Source organism: Python bivittatus, unplaced genomic scaffold (genome assembly GCF_059951505.1).
Source record: "Python bivittatus isolate LINGU-HERP-01145 unplaced genomic scaffold, Pbiv_v1 ctg000840_np1212, whole genome shotgun sequence".
NCBI classification, from domain to species: domain Eukaryota; kingdom Metazoa; phylum Chordata; class Lepidosauria; order Squamata; family Pythonidae; genus Python; species Python bivittatus.
This window is the reverse complement of record NW_028277113.1, coordinates 23528112-23544316: the sequence shown is the minus strand read 5'-3', so window position 1 is coordinate 23544316 and position 16205 is coordinate 23528112. Positions and strand designations below refer to the sequence as shown.

At 38.6% G+C, this 16205-nt stretch overlaps 1 protein-coding gene across 4 annotated transcripts in view; it reads right to left on the bottom strand.

Annotated features, from left to right (window-relative positions):
- The window catches only part of ZNF516 (zinc finger protein 516), a 130196-nt gene that overhangs the window by 13558 nt on the left and 100433 nt on the right, over window positions 1–16205 (bottom strand). For 3 of the 4 annotated variants that reach the window (XM_088131018.1, XM_088131019.1, XM_088131017.1), the window contains exons 3-4: window positions 11975–13405; window positions 4119–4223 (exon numbers count right to left, since the gene is read on the bottom strand). In XM_088131018.1, coding sequence (XP_087987144.1) covers window positions 4119–4223; window positions 11975–13405 — 1536 coding nt within the window. Of the gene's footprint in view, window positions 1–3069; window positions 3138–4118; window positions 4224–11974; window positions 13406–16205 lie in introns of all 4 variants that reach the window. The other variant, XM_088131020.1, reaches the window with a different exon arrangement.

Sequence of the window (16205 nt, the reverse complement as noted above, 5' to 3'; positions counted from 1 at the left end):
CTTCAAGAAGTTGTACACAAAGGCGCTCTTCACCAGGTGTTTCAATGTCACCGAAGAAACATCCTTGACTCTCAAAGAGTTTTGGAAAAAAACATTTCAATGTCCTCCACTGTATCAGCCTCATTGACAAAGCCTGGGAAGATGTCACCTGCTGGACCTTAAACTCAGCCTGGAGGAAACTGTGGCCAGAATGTGTTGCTGGACGTGAGTGTGAAGGGTCTGATGCAGAGGTAGTGGAGGAGATTGTGTCCATGGGCAAGAGCATGGGTCTGGTTGTGGATGATGCGGACATAGAGGAGCTTGTTGAGGACCATAAGGAGGAGCTGACCACAGAAGAACTTGCTGAGCTCCAAAGTGAGCAACAGAAGGCGTTGGGCGAGGAGCATTCCACTGAGGAAGAGGAGGAGGGGGAGGAGGTGAGCTGTGATGCGATAAAGTCCATCATGGAGAAATGGAATGAGTGCCAGGATTTCATTGAGAAGCACCACCCCAACAGAACTGTGACAAGCAGAGTGCTGAATCTTATGAACGATAACGTGTTCTCTCATTTCCGGAGGGTTATGCAGCGCAGGAAAAAACAACAGACTTTAGACAGGTTTTTCCCCAGAACTGAGCCTGCAGCTAAGAGGCAAAGAAGAGAGGAAACCCGTGAAGGGGACTCTCCCTCCAACCAGTAACTGCCTCCCCACCCCATTCTCCCTCTTCATGTTGTGCCAGTTGCACTGTTTTTCATGTTTTTGTGGTGTAAAAATAAAATGCATATGTTTCAGAACGGATTGTACTTTACATTGAACCTTATGGGGAAATTGCCTCGGGTTGCGACCAAATTCGGGCGGAGGGCGGAACAGATTAACCGTATTTACATTGAACCTTATGGGGAAATTTGCCTCGGGTTGCGACCAAATTCGGAGGGCGGAACAGATTAACCAGATTTACATTGAACCGTATGGGAAAATTTGCTTCGGGTTACGACCAACCCGGGATATGTCCAGAGTCACGGAACGGATTAAGTTCGTATCCCGAGGTACCACTGTATATGGAAAAAGCCAGCGATGACATCTCATTTTCTAACTAGGAAAATGTCATTGGCATAGGCCATTATTTATAAAGGTGTTGATACCACGTAACTTACAACACATAAAGACAGATAAAAAGAGCAAACTAAACTTATTCTCTAACAAATCAGCAAAATAACTTTAAGCACAACAAGTCAAAAGCCTATCATAAAAGAAAGGTCTCTGCAACATGAGAAAACCATCAAAGGAGTAAGCCAGCCATCTGCAGATAAGGAGTTCCACATTTAGGGACATCTTAGGGGCAGTCAACATCATCAAAATGTCAGGCACAATCAGGGTTCTGTATCTTTAGGTGAGGAATACATGTTAAAAGGGGTGGGACTTTGATTGCCCAGTCACACTGGCCAAATTTGACATTGTTGACACCCTCCCCTCTCCCCAAAGGATGCTCTTGCCCACATTTTATGCATGGTCACAAGATGGCTCTCTGCAACATTCTCATCTGTTGAATCATGCCAATTTATGGCATCCTGAAAGGAGTTTCTATGGTTGAATGTAAATGTTCATATGTGAATAGACCATCCTTTAGATATGCCAGCTCTGGCACTGGATTATACTGGGAACAGACCACAAATCAGGAAACAATGCAGTTATTACTGAGAGAAAAGCAGAAATCCTCAATATGTTAATGATCCCCTTGGTAAACATCCTGCAATGCTAGGAGTGGAGTATGGATTACCTCCTATTATCAACTGCAATGCTAGGAGTGGAACATGGATCACCTCCTATTATCAATGTGATGTGGATAGGCCTTTCTAAATGAGCTCAAGACCATAGCACAATCCAACAAAAACTACTGCCATGCTACCTCTTTCAGACTTTTTGCAGGAAACAGAAAAAAATGAAATTATGTTCTATTCTATTTGAAGATTAGAAATAATATGGGTTAACAGAAATAATGGAAGTTATATTTTAAATTTAAAGTAAGAGTTTGATGTATATTGATACTTATATCTGTTGCAAGGAAGGTCGGAAGTCAATTCTTTTTTTCCTTTGTTGTTTCTTCCTTTCTTTTTCCTTTCTGCACTTTTGATCTTTACTATTTTCTTTTTTTCCCCCATTTTCTTTTCTTTCTTTTTATTCTTTCTCTTAATATTAGTTTTTGTTAATTTCTACTGTTCTTTTTTTTAAAAAAAATAGTAAAATTGTTATAAAAAAACCAAACTATTGCCATACTAAAATTAACAGGGCATATGTTTTAATGGTTGACATGATAAACGTCCTCAGACAGGCAAAAATGCTGTCAGGGAAACAATACTATACAAATAACAGTGCTACCTGAACAGTTAATAAAGGACTGCAGTAAGAAAATTAACAAGTAATTGCGTGTGTTTCTGAAAGATGTGAACTCCACATATGCATGGATGAGTTAGTGAGAAAAAGGTAGTCTGGCAGTGACCAGCAATAAAAATAAAACCCCAGAGAAAAAGCAAGAGTAAGAAACAATGTCCAGGACAGCTTATAGCATTAGTGAAAATAAGAAAATTTAAAGGACAGCCAGGTGATTCTCAAGAAAGGAAAATATTGTACATTGTCAAGAGAGGAAAACACACACCACCACACAGAGACCACGCAGATTGAAAGAAAAGTATCTTTCAAAGGTAAGAGCTATATAATACCGTGATAGGAATACTCTTCAGAAAAACACAGATTGTTGCCCCATCTCCAAACTTAGAGAAGTGGATAGGTATATATGCTAAACTATCTAGTTGGAAACAATAGAACTGTAGGCGCTGTTCTGTGCACAGTGCAAAAATTCTCCATTTCAATGTAAACATTTTACTCATAATCACAATACGCTGCTCACAATTTCTAATCAATATGAACAAGGGTGTCCATACATTTTAAGGTGTTAAAAAAAAAGAGCATGATTATTATTTACTCTCTAGCTACCTAAACAGTGAGTGCTTTACTGATGAGTATTTCCATGCAACTTTCTTTTCCCCCAGCTATCACATTAAAAACCAAATACCCAATTAATTGTAAAACATACTTGTTTTGGGGCATCTGCGGAGGTGGTGTGAACTTCAGTACCTCGGAGTCCATTAGACTCAAATACCACTGTGGGAACAAGGGGGCTTGTTAACAGATGAACATTCAAGCTTCGTTAGTGTGTGTACATTATTTGACTCCATTACAGATTAATCACATTTAGGGGAGGGTGGGGAAGAAGCAAAGCCACCAACTCTTTGCCTATAGCTGGAAAATACCAATTTACCGGAACACTTACTGTAAGAGAGTGTGCTAATGGGAACCTAAGGGCAGTGCCCTTTTTAATTCAGACTTCAGTGCTGAAGAAAGCAATCACTGACAACATTAATTATCAGTATGTATGTAAAGGGACCCTCTTCTTGAATTACTTACCATTTGGCCTCTGTCATTTTGCATCAGACTGGCTTATGCATGCCTCACTCACCCTTCTCTAAAGAGAGTGAGTTAAAAAAGAGATCTCCTAGTCTCATTTCCTCCTGTAATGCTATGAAAGTGTGTTGAACGTGCTACTAGCTTTAACTGGCTAGGTTCCCCACGTTCCAAATTTGAAAGGGCTGGCTTCCAAAATTTATCATGGACCATTCTAAGAGATAGAATGGGGGTAAGGTTTTTGAACAAGAAAAAATAACAAATCCCAGACCTATCTGAGTCCACAGTAAGGAGAAAGAAAGCTTTCTGTTCAGTTCAAAAGGGGGTTTGGTTTCAATTTGTGCCAGCGGCAACAGATTTCATTAGCATATTCATTCCAGAGTATTCTGCTTTCTAATTAAAAGGTTTTTTTTTTTAACAAAAAACAAAACTCTGCAAATCAGCTTATTTAATGTTGTTTTGCAGAGTTTTGCAAGGGAGGCGAGGAGAATTCAGGTACTTGAAATGGAACAAGCAATGCTAATCAAATCTGAAATGGTGTAAAATGGAGAAGCTTTAAACCACCCCCCCCCCCAAAAAAACCCCCAACAACAACAGATTAGTGACAAGGAAGGTTAAGAATATATAATTGTTAGTAGGGGCTTCTCCCCATCCCTCTGGAAGACATGTAAGGGAATATACCTGTGTGAGACCTCATATGAGTCCTGAGGTGGCTTGGCTGGGTGAAGCCTTTCCCACACTCTACACAGAGATAGTCTCCTTGGCGCGTTTGTGTTCTAAGCATCCCTGTGGCGGAGAGAAAAGGGGGGGGGGAAGAGAGAAGAAGGGAAAGTTGAGAAGAAAACAATATGCCAGAGGAAAACATCATTAGTATGTCTAATGTGTCATTATGTGAGGCTACCTTCAGGCCCTGGATAACAACTGTCAGCCTTCATCTAGGCACAGGCTGACAGGCCAGGCACACACACAGGACTGTAAGAATGCATAAATTAGATTGAATTAAAAAATGCTCCCCATGATGTGCCCGCACCAGGAGTGGCATGTCAGGTGTGCGCTTTTCATAGCAGCTGGATCCACTTTTCAGCCATCACCCTGCTTTGTCAAGCAGTACATCTGGCAAATCAAAGTGACTCCAGCGTGGTAGAGACAAGTCATATGGATAATAGAAAGTGAGTAGGACCAGAGCTTGACTGCCCCACACCCTACTTCCCCACAGGCTGTAATACCTTGGAGACAAGTGCAGAATGAGTGAAGCCATCACAAATGAATCAGACCTTTAGCCCTACCTTTCCTGCCTACCGGTACAATTTTGACCCCAGATCTGTGAGGCACAGAGAGAAGACATTTGCAAATCAAAGTGTCATTATGGACATTTTGAGATCACAGCAATGCAGCAGTCCTTTGCCAGCCTTTCATAAACATGTTTTCTACGCCATTAGCATCTGTGGAAAATGACTCAAACCTCTTCTTTTTCCCCAAAGGTCAGTTTACAGTATCTGACTTAAAGGGCTGGTCTTTGTCTTTTTACTGTGATCAAAAAGGACACATTTGACTTTTATTGGATTATTTATTTTCTCAAGATATTTAATATAATCTTTGCTAAAGGGATGGAAAAAGGTCTTATTTGGCATTAATATTCCCTGCCTTAAAACACACAGGCATAGATGATCAATGAGATTTCAAGGTTCTGAATGTCTCTAAAATGTTTGGTACAGGAAAAGTAGAAATTTGAGGATAAAAATAATAAAATGTATGCTTTTTCTTTAAATCTGCTTTTAAGGAAGAGAACATAAAAATAAATCCCAGCCACACTGATACTTAGCTTTGTTTAATGCAACTGAAAATACTTCCCTGGGGACAATTCTCCTTTAGAAAAGCAATCCAGAAATATTTCAAGTAAACACACAAACATACACATACAAACAGCAAGGCCGCATTCAGACATAACATATATGGAAATGCAGCCTTAGTATTAGGTGTTGAAAGTGATGACTTCTTTTATTTTTATATATCCAAGACTGCTCTCAACTAGAAATTTTGTAGCCATGATTTGAACCTGGTTTGCAAATCTTGCTATGTGTTCATTGTGGTTTGTCCCTGTATCTGAAACTGTTATTCTGGATTAATGTATTATTGTTTCAGAGCTCTACACCAGCTTCTAGTTCCATTCTTAACTCCCAAATGTGGGGCAAGAACAATGAGAAAATCAAATCATTCTTGTGGTAAGGGTGTAATTCCCACTGTTTCAAAGCTTGCCCTCCGTCTCCTTCCTTTCCCATGATCATTTTCCTGCTGATAAATCCTCCCCCTTCAGCCTGTTTGCTTTCCTCCAGAATAACCTGGCAGACAGATAGATGGAAGACAGATTTAGTTAACGTTTACCAAAGTACGACATGTGGAGAAGGGGTGAAATTATTCATTTCACGCAAAGACATTTGTGGGGTGGGTGTAATTCTAAACTTTTTTACAAAGGTATGATGATTTCCCATGATTGAGATAAAGCAATGAGTTGCCATCTTTCTTTTACAGGAAAACAAAACAAAGCTTTTAACCCCTTCCTTTTCAAATGCTGGCTAAGCTGGAATGCATTGCACACTGCATCAATACTTCAAACCACATCAACAAGTTTTCAGAGTTGAGTTCCATTGCAGCAGACACTGAATACAACATACGCAGGGCTACACAGAAACACGTTGGAGCAACGTTTGGAAGCGTCCCTGCTTTATTTCATCCAACCAAAGCAGGCTCATTTCAGCTACTCCTGAAAAAGACTTCTGATATGTACATTTTAGGTGCTTCTGGTTTTCTTCACTTTTGGCCAAATGTATATAATCATCGCTGGTTGCAATAAATTCACATATGATGTTTCGATATACTGTATGGCTTGTTAGTTGTTGTGACTAAATCACTGACTTGGTAATTGGTCTTTAGCCTAGGTAGGTAATTCTCAACACACTGGGAATTATCCCAGTTACTCTGCCACACCTAAGCTGGACTTTTTTTTTTGGTACTGCCATATAATTTTTTAAATGTATTTATTCTTTTTAATTGTTGTACACTGCCCAGAGTCATTTTGTATGAGATGGGCAGCTATATAAATATGATAAATAAATAATCATTAAGGTGTAGAACAGGTCACCATACAAATTAAGGGATTTTGTTCATAACAGTGCAAAACCTTATGTGTAGTGGGCAACCAATGGGCCAAACCTGCCAAAAAGAGGATTTTGCACAAGAACCAGTTATGCCAACTTCTGCCATGTTGTGGGCAATAGTTTCATCATATACGTCTCACTTCTTAAATTAAATGATGAAATGCAATACATGATGGAATTTTAATGACTATGTTTCCATGAAAAAGGGAGTAGCTATTAACTATATCAAAGGGGAAGCTTGAGAACAACCTCTTCTAAAGGATAGTAACAAGATTAATTGGTATTTTCAGAGGAAACAGTCCAAGGAAATATTTATTCTGTGAAATCTTCATGTTGAAGTAATTAAACAAATTTATGTAGAAAAAGAATGCAAAGAAAGTTTAATAGTCATGCTTGCAGATATCAAGATGATATCTGCAATCTATGCAGGGAGCTTCTTGTGAATGTGATCTAGAAATGTGTTTAGAATATTCTACTGTTGACTCTAAAAATAAAAGTAGGAAAATGTTTAAAGAAATGATTTTCAACTATGCTCTGGAAATCTCTGGAATTGTTTGGAAGATTCTCAGTGTTCATCTGCAAGAAGTTCAATAATGACCAAAGAATTGTCTTGAAAAACAGCTTGACCATTCTAAGTAGCCATTCAGTAGATGAGGGTCAGTAAAACTAGTTGTCTTCTATGACCTGAAAATTAAGGTATATTCTCAGACTGGAACCATACCTGGAATGAGTGGATAAGCTGATGCAGAAAGGGCTATTAAAGCAGTTGCCCAGAAACCATAGCTGCATGGAAATTTTATAAATAAGTGATATTGTGTATGATTAGCTTTAAACCACATGACATGTGCGATATCAGTATTAAGTATCATTAATTCACCATGAAGTAATTGGGGAAGGCAGACAGCAGCCACTAAATATGTCCCCATACATAAAATTTGGCATTGTTAGTTACTTTTCTTACAAAATGGCTTTTAACACAGGAACAGAAAGAACTATTGTCCCTCCTGGCTGAAACCCCACACCTAAAAAATACGTACTGGTTTCTAGAAGGAACGAAAGAAGGAATACCTCTCATTATGTGAATGGAAGTGACCTTTCATTTAATTCATGGAGAAAAAAATGCTATCGTTGATACAATCAATCCCTTTATTAAAAAAAAAAAATCTGAAACATTCAGTCACTCAGCCTACTGAAGACAACATATTATGCCAGTTTATGCTTTGGCAAATATGTATGTTAAAAAAAGTTCACTGATGATGCATTGGAACAGTCCAAAGAGTGCATGCTTAGATGATATATTCTGAGAATAGGCAGGGTCAGCACTAAAACAGAAACAACATTAATGTTTTAAAAACGTTGAGTCTTTATGCAGAACATATTATACAGATCACAATACCACCATCAGTGAAGGGTGCAGGTGTGTATAAATATTACTCACTTTTATTTACATAAATTTCAGATTCTCATCAGAGTAATTCCTGTGAAACTAGAAAGGATAATTGCCATGCTGCCTGTGTCACATTTAATACTATGATAGGTGTAAATAACACTTGTAGTAAAATAGAAAAATAACCTCTACAGATCTGAAAGGCTTGGTCTTGTGGGGTGGGGGGTTGGGATGCTGTTGTTCCTAACAACATTCTTAAGAAAGCAAAAAGCTTGTGAATGCCCAATATAATACAAATGCTAATAACTTGCACTGATGTTCTGGTGGTACTTGTAACTATTTCTCCAAGGGATTGGAAAATCGCTGTGTTACTAGAAGGAATCAAAATTGTGCACTTGTCTCCTGAGAACAGAGGGACAATTTAAAATGTAAAAGCCACAGCTCCAAACCTGCCCCAATTCTACTGCATGCTAAAGCATTCATAAGGGAATGCTCTACTGGGACCAATAAAGTTCTATTGCAAAGGAGAAGTATACTGAATATTCTAAATTAAAGATGAATAAGACTCCTAAGTGTGTGTGCGTGTGTGTGAAAAGCAAAAAAAAAAAAAAAAAGTGAGAACTAAAACAAAAAGAAATTAATGGAGTTGAACAAGACAATCTGGCAAATACAAAATAAGCTAATTCTAAGGTCTGCAAAGTCTCACCAATTCCAGTGAATGTTAAATGAAAATACAATTAGTGATATCTTCTGGGCATTAAATGGGATTTTTGATAAAGCAAAATGGTGGCTACTGTTGTCCAAGCAGGTCTGCACTGGCCATGGATTCAATGCAGATCAGAAAAGGAAATGAAAAGTGAAGTAACACAAAAGACAAATTTTTGAATTCCTAGGTTTATTACTAGGATTGACAAAGCCAATGTGTTTGCAGAAAGCAATGCCCAATGAGTGTGCATGAGAATTTGACAACACTGTACAATTGTGCTGTAGAAAATATTCAATTGTTTTTGTGATTATGTTCTATTTCTAAAACAGAAAAAAAGATGAAGCTACTATGCTACTTTAGCTTAACAATAATGCTCTTACCCTAGTCTATACATGTATGAATCTACATATTTTCCCCACTATTCCTGTAAATCCTTGCTTCTTTATTGTTAGTCACAGCATCCACAATCTTCCTTCTAGATCAATGGCACATGTGTATTTCTGCACAGTACTTGGGACAGCATGACTAATTTAGCAACAAAACCTGAGTCCTTGGCTTAAATGTGCTAACTTGGTTTCTTAACAAGTTTACTTAACACTAAGAAATTGTAGGGTGTCTCATTAAAAATGAGAGCTGCCCTAGCTTGTATAACAGCATTATCATCATCATTTGAGAGTTCCTTATGGCTGCAGCCTAAGCAACCCCAAAAGTCAACATTATGGGTAAAATAATTTGGGAAGAGTTATCCTATTGCCTTAACGTGGGAATTGGTTAATATGTGACTGCTTCTTACATACCAAAGTTAATATCAGAAAAAAATTATCCTCTGAAAAATGTTCCTGATCCTGGCATTAGTTGTTCCAGAAATGGAACAATGTTGACATGGGAGGAACCAAAGAACAGACTCATTGACATGCAAGTTGATTTTACTTCACCACATAAAAAAGGCACTGCCAAATATTTACACTGATGAGTAAATCTGTCACAATGATTTCTCTCTGTCAATTTGATTTTCTATTTTTCTTTCATCTTATTCTTGTCTTAATTCAATTTCTTTTTTGTATTTTCTTTGGACATTTTCTAAATAAGCACATTTTTGTTTTCAAGTTTGCCTACCATCCAGGTTTTGCACATATTTTTCTCTATTAGGATGCATTTCCATGCATTATTTTCCTGAACTCATGCCATGTTTTTGTTCAGCAAATTGTACTGGGAAAAACCAAAATTTTGAAAAATAACTAAGTTTTAGTTCACATGTGGGTTCAAATATGCAAAATTAGAAAACTAATCTTTTTCATCCATTTATGAGATGGGGTCCTTATAAGATAACTTTTTCAACAAACAAGCTAACTGGGTATACATTTTAACTGCAACATCTTAGAGGGTAGACCAGGCCAGGAAATTGACTCCACAGGAAGACTACCTACTTTTATTGAGATTGGCTATAATAACAGAATCCTGCAAGTCTGACTGTGCTGCACCTCCTCCTCCTGCTTATTGTTCAGTGAATTAGGGAGGTGTCTGCCTAAACTGCTTCTGAATACTACCTTGTTTCTCAGGACTTAAAAAAGGTTTCAGCCCTTTTTGGCTAGGTAACAATTCTATCAAGGTTACCTTCCTTACTCTCTACAACCTATCAGATACTGCCCTACAGTCTTCACAGATAATTGCTAACGCTGTATCTTTTACAAACCAAATGTTTATGCCATATTTTGGGGTTAGTTTCTTATCAATAGCTGTCATGGATAAAACTCATAACCACAGGAGTGATGTTTGTTCTACATCTTGGCAAACATCCTGTGATCTCCTTTTGTTCAGTGGACATCGTGCACATTTACTATACAAATGGTCAGGGCATGTACTGTACACATTTGCAAGGAATATTCCCAAAATGGGTCTCATTATTTCTAACTGGTTAATAATTAAATCTGTCTTAATTTAGCTCATAAGGAAAAAGGACTATATTTATCTTGCTAGGAGAATAAGCAACAAAAAATATTTACACTGGGGCCAACAAGAAAAAGAAATAAATTTTAATAAATCACTTAGGAAAGACAAGCCATTGGTGTTAACTGCCACATTCTTTCACCTTATTATCTTGTAAGGTCAATTCATCTTAAACTCTGAGAACATGTATTTGGACACAATTTCCAGCTTACCCAGAATATGGATCCTCTTTGCTTTCTCCTGCTGCGTCATCCCTTTGTTGTGGGAGCCCACTAGCTACTGATAATCCCAGGTTTTAGCTGTGAAATTCTGGTAACGTGACGATAGAAAAGGAGCTCTGCATATGCTCAGGAGCACTCCTTTTATTATTGCTATCATATCACACGCATGAAGGCTGAGCACAAGTTTAATAAGTAGGTATTAATAAATTCCCATTTTGAATATTAAAGTGATAATTGCCCCTTATGACTGAAGACACTGCTATTTATAAATTTACTTTTTTTTGCTTGCTATAAAGGATCTACTTTGCAATTCACAGCCATTCAAAATAAAAAATAAGAATGGTGCAGGGTTGGTGGGATTTGGGATGTGCAGAGCCAAATATCCTTCAACTCAATCTGAATTACTAAATTCCCAAGACCTCCACTCAAATCCATTACATGGAAAGGGGACTTTGCAAATGAGACGTTACTGTTCTGATTCTGCTAGTAAAATTACATTCTAGCAGCTAACTTGAAGTCTGAAAATCCAATAAACTTCAAACCTAGCCAAAATTATTTTGTTCTAATACTGCATTGTGTTTTATTATTTCCTTTCCCTCTGTCTTCAATGTTTTGTGTTCAGTCCTACATCTTAATGCACAGATCTATCAGTGTATTCTGAAAATCCCTTGCACTCCAAACTCTTTCAACAAAAGTATGCTTTTGTTGAAATAATTTCTCTCTCAAAGTAAATTCCCGCTCCCTATTTTAGACTGACAGTAAATCTGATACTGTAACTTCTGCTTGGACATCTCATGTAGAAGAAACTCTCTCAAGTCTTTTCAAGCATCCCACTTTTTTTTTTTTTTAAAAAAGGACCAAATCCAGGATTTAACTGAGGATAGAATTCTAGCAGTGCGATTTTACATATCTTTCCTCAGAAATAAATTCCATTAAGTTCAACAGCGGTTTACTTGCAGATAAGCAGCCTAAATGATCTGATGCAGGATGGGACAGTTAAATAGGAGAGATAATCTTGTCAAACGCAGACAGTAACAACACAGTGTTTTGTGGAATTCATTACGCTAGAAAATATTAAGAATTTAAAAATATGCTGGAAAGACAGTTCTTAGGATTCTTACCAGCACGGTCCATTACAGGGCTATTGGCACCCCAGGTTTGGTAGAAAGTAGCAAGATCCTTTGGAATGGAGGTCTTAAAGATGTTTACAATATCCAAACATTTCTCATGCCCCTCAGGGGATGGCTCCTGTTTGGTGGAATGTACAGGTGGAGGAGGTCCTGCTGCAACTGGCTGAGGTTGCATCAAAGGACTTGCTCTGGATCCTCCAGTACAATTGATCAATGCCCTCATTTCATTTTCCCTCTTGGCTGTACGTTCTTGCTGAGGCATTGATGGAGGTTCTTGAGTAATGCATGGCTCAGTTTTACACAGAGGGTGGTACTGAGACGGAGATAAAAATTTGGCCTTCCCTGTATCTGGAGTACAATGCTTGATTAAAGGAGCAGATCCAGCATTTACTTGCGGGACTATGTACTTTTCTGTTTCTCTGCTACTGGAGGGCTGTGTGCTAGGTTTAGATACCACTGTATGGGAAGGCGTTGAACTTCTGCTAAAGTTTCCTGTTTGCATCAATTTGGAGTTCACTTCAAATTTTGATTTTAATTGGGGCTGCTGGGCTACTGTACTGTATTGTTCATGAGTGTGGTTAAGTTTGGGTGGTCTATACCCATCAACAGCTGATGGTTGCGGACCACAGCCACCAGTGGATAGTACATCTTTAGCCATAGCCCCAGGCTTAGGAGATATAGCAATATCAGAATAATTGTTTTTGGATCCCGACAACCCACTCGGCACCTGAGTACGTGTAAATCTGGCTAAAGGCAAAGGTTGGCATTCTTTCCCACCAAGTACAGGAGGTGGTCCAGTGCGCCCACTTCTTGCCATAAAAACAGAGTTATGTTTTAGACTCTTGAATCCATTTTGAAGAACCCAAGCAGGAGCCACAGAATTACAACTAACTTTGTGCCAAATTCTTTTGTGCATCCACAGGACTTCTGGATAATAAGTTTTATGACTGCAGTAAGGACATCGGTGGACAATCAAAGCAGCCTGCAAGGTTGAGGTAAAGCTTGAATGGCATGAATCAGCCCTAGTTGATTTCTCACTTAGATCTAACGGAGTCTTTTCAGATATCTCTGTATCTTTATTGAGCACAGAATGTTCATTCATCTCTACAAGAATCTCTTTAGAGAGCTTCTCCTGAATTTCCAATGGGCTTTGCAAATTCAGTCTCACATCAACAGTCTTACTGGAACAAGGAAAATCAGAACTTTGCTGAAATGCCAACATCTTTGAATCAGGGTAAATTTTGCAATCCACATATTTTGGAAATGGTTCTTTGATCTTGTTTTGTGGTGTAGATGCCATCTTTAGCACTTCTGGTTTAGATTCCACAGCATTTTTTTCTCTATTGTTTCTTTCCTGATTGAGCTGTAGGGCTGCTCCAGATGCATCTTCTCCAGAAAAATTGCAGAGATATGGTTTTTTACCTGTAGAGTACACATAAAAAAATATAATATGAAGATATCTTTTAAAAAGCCAGCTGTCAAGGAAAATTAAAGACAAGGACAAAAGAATGATTTGGATGGTGAAAAAAACTGGGAGCCTAGCATTCAAGCGTGTACATGAAATCTCCTTGCACCATAAAAAGTATTGCTTTATTCTCTTGAAACTGCCTACTTTAAAAGAAATGAATTCATTTGCACACGATACTGTGCCCATGATACTGAAAACAGGAACTGGAAACAGTTTATAGTAATACTATAAAAATTCCACTGACTTACTCAATCAGGAAGTCTATATTCTATGCCCACAGTATTATCAAAATAATTTTTTCCCTTCAGTTTAAAGAGATAAGCTAATTAACAATTAGGAAAAGCAACTTTCAGAGATTAAAGACCAGTTACTACAATTATGTTTGTGATCATTCTTCTTCAGACAATTCTTTGGGGGGCAGAAGGGATGGGGAAGGGAGCATATGCCTGCTTAAAGTAATGATAGCTATTTTCACAATCGTGGCTATACAATTTTCATTCACATTCCACTCCTATTCCAGAAATTCCGGCAAAATGTACCAATGAAGTTAAAAGTTCAAACCTACCCGAGCACATAAATGAGACAATTCAACCAAGGGGGTGGAGATGGGGAATCAGCCAGAAACTCACACACAAACCAGCCCTAAACCTGCAATAGAACTTCTGATTCTTGCTCCATTATTCTTGTTTCACAAAAAGGAACAAACAAGGCATAAACATCAGATATGTGCCACTGCAGCAGTCATGCTATTTTTCTCAACTGGTTATTGCATCAGAAATCCACTTCACTACAAAACTGAGACATGATATGGTGTGGGTTCTACAGGACGGTTCTGCAGATGAACAACACAGAATTTCAAATAATGAAATATGGATTGTACAAAACAGATAAAAGAACAATAGCAAGATAGCAGATTCAGCAGTTCTTAAGTATGCACCATGCAAGGATCACTCTGCATTTTCTTTTACAAGCTTTTCATTTCACAATGAGTTTGTATGGTGGTACAATAATTAAGATGTTAGACTAGGAATGAGGATACCTGCCCACCCTCAGCCATCCAAACTCCCTGAGTGAGCTAATTAGTAATAATTCAATCTGGTAGGCCCCTATTTTAGCCTCACTGTATGGTAAGATTTCTAGAGATTGGTTACATCTAATCATGGTCTCCATTTTCAAAATAGCAAATTATAGATCCATCAGTAAAATCAGTAAACTTTATGCTAAGGTCTTTATGCTGTATGAAAGTTAGAGTCCTGGAGAAACAGGGCTGCTGTGGTTCTACCACTAATCAATGTCTAATATTTTAACACTTAATTGATAAATATTCCATTTGCACCCCAATCTCCTTGTATGCGGCCTTTATTGACTTTAAGTCACCATTTGAGTAACTCCTGAGCTAAATTATGAAAAAAGCTGGATGCCTCTTCAGTTTATTAATATTTCTTAATCCTAATGTGAACCCTCCACAAGGACATATTTCTAAAAGTCAAATGAAACCCTCAAGGTCATGTATCATGTTCTGTACCAACTCAAAACAAAGTTAAGCAGAGTCAAGACTGCATTTTAGCTCTGTGACTCTGGAAACATTAAAATAACATGGTACGCTATTCTTTAAAATTGACTTCCATTTCCTAATTTGAAGGAGAAATCTGTAACCACTTTACTCAACCCAGGTGAGGCAGTAATATCCGTGAGGATCCCTATCATACTTAGAGCCATTATACAATATAGGTAGATCTCGCTTACCAACTGCCTCATTTAGCGACCATTCAACGTTACTATGGTGCTGAAAAAATAACTTTATGACCAATGCCCACATTTATGACCTTTGCAGCCTCCCTCAATCATGCGATCGCCATTACAGTCAGTATACATTGTCCTGTGCCTGACCTGTTGTTTTTCTTTTTTCCCTCCTTGCTGAGCGGAGAGATTAGAGAGGAAGGGATTACACGACAGTCAGCAGGCACACTATGGGGAATGCAGTGGCGCCAGCAGCCCTGAGTGTGCTACGCAAACAGCTGATGTATTCCCCATTGTGTGCTGGCTTACTCTCTTGTAATCCCTTCCTCTCCAATCTCTCTGCTCTGAAAAGGGTGGAGGGAAGGAAAAAATAGGTCAGGCACAAGAGAAATTGCCTACAGAGATTGCTCTTTTTTTCTTTCTCCCCCCCCCCCCCCGTTTAAACAATCTCTGCTCTTCAAGGGCAGGGGGAAAAAAAACAAGCAATCTCTTTAAGCAATCTCTTCTGTGACTGGCCCTTTTTTTCTCTCCCCCCTCACAGAGTGGAGAGATTGGAGAGGAAGAGATTACAAGAGCGTAAGCAGGCACACAGTGGGGAATACATCAGATGTTTGTGTAGTGCACTCATGGCTCCTAGCCTCAAGCATGCTCGGGGCTGCTGGCGCCACCACATTCCTTTCAATGTGTGTTCTCCATCATGTGCCTGCTTACTCTCTTGTAAATCCTTCCTGTAAATTCAAACATTAATTCCCTTCCTACTATTTATCCCAGAGCCAGGGTGAGCATTCCAAACGGGGAAAAAGGTAGCTGAAGTAAAATCGTTAGGAGGCAAACAAAAGCTGAAGATGTGAAACTGATTAGTCCTGTCAGTTTCAAGCCAGCTATCCCAGTATAGCCAGGGTGAACATTCCAAAGGATGGGGGAGTGGGGAAAAGGAAAGCACAGCAGGGATACATGATTTCCCACTTAGCAACTGCTTTGCTTAACGACAGAGCTGCAGTCCCAATTGTGGTT